The following is an 8,630-nucleotide window of genomic DNA, read 5'->3' on the forward strand; positions in this document are numbered from 1 at the left end:
TGTTCTTAAACATAAATCTTAAAAATCTTTAAAACTAAATAGTTTACTTATTCAAATTTTTAATAGCTTATATAAATATACTCCAATATACATACTTTGGTTTTCGGTCAAAATCAAAATTTTAAAAATTTTCGTTTTTATAAAGAAAAATTTTTGTATTTTAATATACTTATTTATAAACAAAATTATGTAAAAACTAAGTAAATTATGTAAAAATAATTTCTAATCCATAGAAACAGATATATCCATAGAATCTTCATTATTTTTTTCGCCTGTATCGGTTTCTGAATCCCAATCTGCCTCAATATGTATTCGAATAATGTCGGTATCTTCATTAGCAGGTCGAGCTCGAGAAGGTGTTGCAAACGACATTTCACTTGTGTTCATACCAGCATCAGTTTCATTTATTGATTTTTCAGTTATTACTTGCGTCGCAGCAGCATTTTGAGCTCTTTTATTTTCAATTGTTTTAAGTAAAGCTTTGGCTTCTGATTTTTTCTAATATTAAAATTGGGAGAGTTATATAAAATAAATATTTAAAATCTGTATATATGTACTGCCTAATCTATGATCGGGTAAGAATATTTCTGTCGGACGATACATCCAATAAAAGTATCTTTAAATATAATATTCTACACTTTCTTTGCAATCTTATTTCTAAAAGTTAATCATTAAATTGATTAATCATCGAATTTATTAAAATAATTTAAAAGGCATAACACAGGATAAATATTTACTTTCCAAATGAGTGCTATCTGTTACTGTTTTACGGTTTTGTAGATTTTTACAGATACAGATTTTTTGAAATTTTTTAAATTTGTGTAAAGCAAATAGTATTCGTATTTTTCGAAAAATAATTAAGAAGACACTGCTTTATTTTTCTTATGACCGAAATGCATAAGAAAATCGTGACATAAAGAATGCTTAAAGAAAATCTGTCTTTAATATCATAAAATACAAAAACTTTTATGTATTTTAAGAATTAAAAAGATACATAGTATCTTAAGAATAAAAAAAAAATTAATGTATCTTAAAAATCATATTATACAAAATAATGTCTTATTGCTTAATTATAAGACAAAAATACATTGCTTCAAAAGTTACAATAGACTTCAATATATTGCAGATTATCCAAGACTGTATATTTAAAGATCCATTTTATTCTTTTAAAGGGTGTTTCTCGAAAAAAAGTTAAGCCAAAGCATCTTGCCCAATCATAAGAATGAAATTATAAAAGTACATGTTATCTACGATAACCCATGATTATCATTTATGTACAAAAACGTAAAATTCAATTTAAATAGCATACTTCTTCTGAATCCAAACATTTGTAAGCAAAATGTGATGCTTCATCATAGTTTCCTTTGCTTTCGTAATAATTTCCTAATGTAATGTAAGCGTGATATAATGATTGTTTATCAACTGTAGCTCTTTCATCCAGGCAGTATGATCGATATGAGGGTATAGCGTTTTCAATACTTCCCAACTTTTCGTGTAAATATGCTAACTTAAATAAAGCGACACCTTCAATATCCCCCACATTACAAGCTTTCTCATAACACTTTATTGCGTTAGCGCTTTTTTCTAATTTTTCGAAGGTTTCACCTAAAGCAACTAACATACGGCTATCGTACGGTCGCAATTGATGTGCAATTTTAAAGTAGTATAGACTGTAATAATGCATTTTTAAAATTTCATATGCTTGACCTAATCCATACCAAGCCCTGTAATCACGTTTGTAAATTTCTTAAAAAAAAAAATAAATTAAAATGTTAAAATCTTAATGAACTAAAAAATTACCGACTGCTTTCCTGTAACTTTGAATGGCTGCATTAGTATTTTTCAATTCCATGAATTCATGTCCCATTAAGGTCCACGCCGATAAATATTGTGGATTTAATTTTAAAGCCCTTTGAAAATATGTAATTGCTTTTTGATGTTCACATCTAATGCTATAATAATTTCCTATAACACAGCAAGTTTCCGGTCTGTATTTATTGATTTCGACTGCTTTGTGCGCTAATGACGCCATTTCAGTTTTCAAGTCTTTCACAAATAATAAGTTTGAAAAAGTATCTAAATTGTCTAGCCTGTACGGATCAGCTTCTTGAAGCATTTGAAATGTTTCTATAGCTTTATCTACATCTAAAATCAAAGTTATATGGAAGATTTAAAAAAAAGAAAATTTAAGAATCAACCTCTTTTGTTATGATAAGCAATTGCTATTTGGGATAATATGTATGTACATTTTTCAAATCCTATTGCTTCTAATGCTTCGAATTGCTTAAAACCTTCGTCATTAAGATACAACTCAATATAAGCATGACCTAAAAATATTTGCTTCATCCAATGATTTGGTAAATTCAAACTTAATAATTTTTCTTTATCTGCTATTAATGGTGCTAATTCAATCCAAGCACTCCATAACATTGGTGTTGTCTGTATACATTCAATTAAAACTTTAGTTGCAGCTTGATTTAAATTCAAATTCTTTAAAACTATTCCATATAAATAGAGGCAGTACCCATCTAAGCTTTTTTTATTATATTCGCTCTTTAATATAGAATATAAATCTGAAAATCCTTTGTCTTGTTTAGTATTATTTAAATTTGAGGCATCCGTTATATTGTCTAATCGTTTTTTTTCTTTCGCCATGTAGGTACAATAATAATGCAAAAATTTTGGAACCGGTGAACTACAATTACGTGTAAAATACGCAGCGCGATCATATTCTCTTGTATCATAATAGGATTTTGCAACACAATAATTATCATAATCCTCGTCACTAATCTCCGACATCATATTTTTAGTAAAATCTTTTGAAATCTCAATATCACATAAACCATGATTTAATTCGGCCAACCATTTCGAACAGTGAAGCAGTCCTCTTTTGTTACATTCTATAATTGCAATACATAAATCCTGCTTTACTTCTGGTAATCTTATGTTGTAAATGCTTTCATACATCGTACTATTTTTGTGTTGTTTCTCTCAGCTTTGGTAAACTTGCAAAAATATTATTTGAAAGTTAGAATAAGATAAAACAACTACTCGTTGAATGTTAATATGGTATATAATATTAGTATAACCAGTTCTGTCAAAATTACTTTCGAAAATTTAAAAATTTAAGTTACGAAGGGTTGTACAAAGCAATTAAAATGAATCCACGGTCTTTTAACGCACGGTCCTTTAGTACATTTAGCTAGTACATTTAATTCTTGAATTTCTTGTTTGCGTAGTTGTAATTACAATATTGTAGTGCAGTTTTTAAAATTCTTTTGGCAATTGCTGATGCAACTTTATATGAGTGCGTGGATTTAGTTTCTAATAAGTTGTGCTGCCTGAGTAATTGTTGTATGTATTATGAGATTGGAAAAAAAAATTTGGTTCATATTTGTACGTCCATATTAAAATGTGTATGTACTAGAAATAATTCTCGTATAATGGATAACAATTCTCGTATAATGGAGAATTTACACAAAAACCTATTCAATTGGCAATAAATTGGTCCAAAACCTATTGGACTATCTGTTATAAAGGGACTATCTGTTATTTTAGTAAAATAAGTAAAAATTTGAAAAATTCTAAAACGGTGAAGTATTCTAGGATAATTTAAAAGTGAGAACTCGGCGGCCGTCTTTTTGCACTTCCGTCTTTTACCTTAAGTAAAGTAAATTTAGTTTTACAGATATTTAATTTTGTGTGGCATAACCGTATTTGACAATTCAAATTAAATTGTTTATTATTATTATGCTAATCCTTCTGTTTTTTTTTTGTGGGGAATAGCGCTTAAAAAATCAACTTAAAATGTATTTTTCAAATTTACTAAATAATCGTTACTGTTATTGACTAATGTGTTTTCGAGCGTGAGTTAATTTTCTGTTTTTAATTCACTTCTACAAGCACCGTGTTCAAAATTTAAGCTGAAGGGAAATCTCAATACATAATATGAAACATTTCGTGTAAACATTAAGAGATTAGAAATTTAATTTCGAGTTACTCTTAATTTCATTATCAATAAAAAACGTTGAAATTATAGTTAACTTTTGAAAATTTAAGATGCATTATTATTGTAATATTTTTTTGCTAATTTTACTGTATTGTGAGAAATGTGTTATTTTTTCATTTCCAATGGAAGATGGTCCTGTGCCAGTACAACTGTCTCCAGTAATTTTTGGTAAGTTGAAAACTAACTACAATTAAAAATAGTTTATTGGTTATGCAAGTTTTAATTTTGGCCATATCAATAATTTATTGTTTTAATTAAATTAGATTATTTTGGTAAATCAACTAAGCCATAGCTATTTTCAGCCCTGTGCAAGCTACTTACATCAGTTATTTAAATAACCATTGTAAAGGTTGGGTATATAATATGTACGTAGGTAGATACCAATCTACATTATATTATAAATTATTGTTGTTCAGCATATTGTTTACAAAAAAAGGAAAAGCTGATAACAAAGAAGTTTATTTTCAACGATACAAAATGCTTCGTTTTTAAAGAAATGAAATATATTTGGAGATATTCAGTGACCTGATCTGACCTTACAATTAATCATTGCAATTTCGGCAATGAGTTTTGACAAAAAGTGAGACATTAAATAACTAAACAAAGAAGATTTTTTAAGAAAGGTTCTTTCCGAGGCCTAATAAAAATCAAATTGATAAGCTTTTTCTATAAATCATGATTTTTCAAATAATCGTAAGTCTATATATTTACAATTACTAGAAAAATCGAACATAATAAGAAAATATTTTTATTGATAAGTTTAGTTCTGAGATTTTGAACCAAATGACGTTAATAATTTTTAATCTACGTTTTTACATTATAATTTATTTCAATTGCGACTATACACTTGAAATAAATTATAATGTAACGTATATAATTGTAGCGAAATATGCTATTACTTAATAAATTACTTAAAAATTTTCCACTCTTTATATGATGAAGGCTCTACACCAACTTTTTGTTAGAAAAACCTTGCGTTCAGTAGCTAATAAGAGAAAATTCTTATTGCAATAAATTTTAATTTTAAAATACAAAAAATTTTAGTTCCAGGAGATGGCGGCAGCCAGGTCGACGCAAGATTAGACAAACCAAGCGTTGTTCATTACATTTGTGATAAAAAAACCGATAATTGGTTTAATATTTGGTTAAATATGGAACTATTAGTTCCTTATGTAATTGATTGTTTCATAGATAACGTAAAATTATACTACGATAATGTAACACGAACAACACATAATGCGCCTGGTGTAGAACTAAGAATTCCAGGCTGGGGAAATTCAGAAGTTGTTGAATATATAGATCCAAGTAAAGCATCTAAAGGAGCTTACTTTATAAATATTGCTGATGGATTAGTTACTGCCTTAGGATATGAAAGAAGGCGCAATCTTAAAGGGGCCCCTTATGATTTTAGAAAAGCACCAAGTAACGCCTTTTTGAATTAAATTTTGTATAAAATTAAAGAATGTATTTCTGCAGATGAAAATAAAGATTGGTTCATAAACATGAAAAAACTTGTGGAAGATACATATCAGCAAAATAATAATACTCGTGTAACTCTAGTCACGCATAGCATGGGAAGTCCTATGACACTCTTATTGTTACAATATCAAAGCCAAGAATGGAAAACAAAATATATTAGAAGAATGATTAGTATAGCTGGGGCGTGGGCAGGAACTTTTAAAGCTGTTAAAGTTTTTGCAATGGGTATATATATTTAACATTTTTGTATAGTTAATTATCAAATGATTAAAACCAAATTTTTAAAGGCGATGATTTAGGTGCTTTTGCTTTAAGCGCAAAAACGATGAGAGATCAACAAATTTCAAGTCCATCTTTAGCATATTTGCTACCATCACCTTATTTTTGGAAAGATGGAGAAGTACTAATCCAAACTCCAGGAAAAAATTACACATTTTCTGAATTGGAGCAATATTTCAAGTAAATTTTGAATATTCGTTTAGATATACTTTGTTTATTAAGATTTCAACTTTTAGTGATATTAATTATCCTACGGCATGGGAAATGCGTAAAGATAATATTAAATACGTCTCAAATTTTAGTCCACCGGACGTGGAACTCCATTGCATTTACAGTACAGGACTTCCAACCGTTGAAGGGTAAGAAATATATTTATATATTAAAATCGTTATATGAGAGAGAATAATGAATTTTGCTTTTTAGCTTAATTTATAAAACAAATGACATCGCCAATGAAGTTCCTAAATTAATTTACGGCGACGGAGATGGAACAGTTAATTCTCGTTCTCTTCAATCTTGTAATCAATGGAAAGCTTTACAAAAACCGGAGATCAAAAGCATAGAAGTATCAAATGCTGAACATATGAAAATACTTGCTGACGAACGTGTGATAAAAACAATTCAAGATATTATGAGATATGGTTAATCGGATCATTTCTTTTATGTAAATATAAATTTTTTTCCTTTTTCTATTAATTATAAAAATAGCATCAAATTATTTATTTAAATAGTTTTAATAACTATGTACATAAATAATTAACAATGTAAAGACTCGTTAATAAAATTGATAAAACCTTATTATTAAAATACTATGATTTTATATATTATAATGTGTTAAGCTTTTACATATAAAAGCTTCTTAAGAAATACATACAAATTAAATAGGTACTTCCAGTGTTTGTGTAGTTTGTATGTAGCGTAAATTAAGCAAATTTGTTTAATTTAATTTAAGCAAAATTGTTTTCGAAAAATTGTTCATTTAAATAAAATGTATATAATAAAGAATGCGGCTTTCAATATATGTACATGCTTTTTTTAAGGATAATTTTTATTTTTTAGCATTTATTTACTTATAAAGAATGTTCACTTAATTTCAGAAATTATTATTTAATACACAGTAGTATACATTTGAATATATACGCAAGTTAAGACACTTTTTGCGAAGTGTTTTATTTTATCAATTATATCTGGTCACAAGCATATGATCAGAAACGCATAATAAACATTATATAGTAGTAAAAAAGTAACTATCATTTTAAAAAACAACAAGCAACTTTAGTTAAAGAAAGAAGAAGTTGGAGGGGAATTTGAATACAATAAACAAGCACACTGAAATAAAAAGAGATAAAAAAATACAAACATACAGATCACTACTAGACACTAAAAAAATAAGTAATAATATAAATAAGGTCAAACAGATCAGAAAAAAATTACTAAGAAAAAGGAAATACAATAACATGTAGCAAAATTAGTGTAACAGTAGTTTAAAGCTAACAGTACCCTTGATAATTTTAGGGTGAAATAACAAAGAGTTAGAATTAACACAACATGCACCATTTTATGTTCTTTTGAGTTGAGTTATCTCATGTGCCGTTATCTCTCATGGTGTACCCTGTTATTGAAGGCTCTTTTTTTCAGCAACCTCCTTAATCTTACATTTATACATTGGTATTCTACTTTAGATATGCAGTAATTCCTTTTCCGCCCCCGCCTCACTCCATTTTTATTGACTATTAAGTTGTACTACTGCATTTTGCAGCTTTCTCGTTTTTCTTCTGGTTTTATCAATTTCACACACCACGATGGCTTACGATATTTCCCGAGAGGGCTAATACGACACCTGTCCTCAAAGGCACCTGCCGTAGCGCATGTAGTTGCCAATTCTTCGTCTTTATCATCACTTCGACCACAATTGTGTTCAATAAGACCATAATTATCGACTGAATGCTTTGAACGAAACACTGGTCAGTGTCCTTCTGCGATTCCTTCCTAACTATCAGTGAGATTGTGTGCAATCAGTAGCCTGAAAACCTTTTTCACAGCTATTTGGAGTCTAGATATCCATAACTTTGCCTTGGGTATCCGGTACATTGAGGATGTGGGCCTTCAGGATAGACTGTAATTTGGCTTGGAAGCTATGTTGAAGTACGCTACTAGGTTATAGCCTGTCTATGTGAAGATGTGTCATTAGATTTCTTGGAGATGCAAGTCCACTGCACGACAAGGTATCCAAAACCTAGCAAGTATGCTCCAAGATCGGCTTTTCATTGGATACATACAAATGCTTTGTAATTATAACCAAACTGCTTAAATAATCATATTTAGTTCTTAAAACCAATCTGTGATCAAAAAATACTTCAATGCTCACTCTCTTCAAAATCACCTCAATAAGACCGTTATCCCATAGACAGTAAGCTCTGAATATTCCTTCTTACGAGAAAAACAAAAAAAATGAAAGGCAAGACGAGCCGTTCTGTACGAGCTTTGAAAGAATGAACTGATCAAGAATATACAAAAGGATCACTGGAAGACTCAAAAACTGAAGTAAGCTAGTATAACGGTCAATCTATCCTTACAATTGATAAAATCAAAAAATCTTCTTGGACATTAAATTATTTTCAAAAATTTGAAATAAAATACTATATTAATTGGATGGTTTATTTTGAAAGTGATCTTAGTCCGTTTGCAATTTCAAAAATCTTTCATCTCCAAAGCAATTAGAATGCCAGTAATTGGAATTGAAACTTGTTATTAGTTTTTGTATGTTGTCGGATAACGAAAATAAATATTCGAATAATATTCTATAAATTAAATTAATATACACTTTTTGGTTACTTTAGTCTGAAAAGGAGCATTATTTTAT

General features: G+C 28.7%; 2 protein-coding genes across 2 annotated transcripts; one reads left to right on the plus strand and one right to left on the minus strand.

Annotated features, from left to right (window-relative positions):
- Positions 1 to 86: 86 nt before the first annotated feature.
- LOC129615417 (cell division cycle protein 23 homolog) lies at positions 87 to 3,046 on the minus strand. Its single transcript, XM_055530619.1, has 4 exons — positions 2,199 to 3,046; positions 1,801 to 2,145; positions 1,310 to 1,746; positions 87 to 498 (listed from the first exon to the last, which is right to left on the minus strand). The coding sequence occupies exons 1-4, from the start codon at positions 2,965 to 2,967 to the stop codon at positions 223 to 225; spliced, it is 1,827 nt and encodes a 608-aa protein (XP_055386594.1). The 5' UTR covers positions 2,968 to 3,046; the 3' UTR covers positions 87 to 222.
- A 716-nt stretch (positions 3,047 to 3,762) lies between these two features.
- Positions 3,763 to 6,649, plus strand: LOC129615422 (phospholipase A2 group XV-like). The gene is made up of 6 exons (XM_055530629.1): positions 3,763 to 4,177; positions 5,054 to 5,431; positions 5,486 to 5,713; positions 5,776 to 5,947; positions 6,004 to 6,126; positions 6,191 to 6,649. Exons 1-6 carry the CDS (start codon positions 4,060 to 4,062, stop codon positions 6,411 to 6,413), a joined length of 1,242 nt encoding a protein of 413 aa, XP_055386604.1. The 5' UTR covers positions 3,763 to 4,059; the 3' UTR covers positions 6,414 to 6,649.
- The last annotated feature ends 1,981 nt before the right edge of the window (positions 6,650 to 8,630 follow it).

The sequence above is a fragment of the Condylostylus longicornis genome, unplaced genomic scaffold (genome assembly GCF_029603195.1).
Source record: "Condylostylus longicornis isolate FDR11 unplaced genomic scaffold, ASM2960319v2 ptg000135l, whole genome shotgun sequence".
NCBI classification, from domain to species: domain Eukaryota; kingdom Metazoa; phylum Arthropoda; class Insecta; order Diptera; family Dolichopodidae; genus Condylostylus; species Condylostylus longicornis.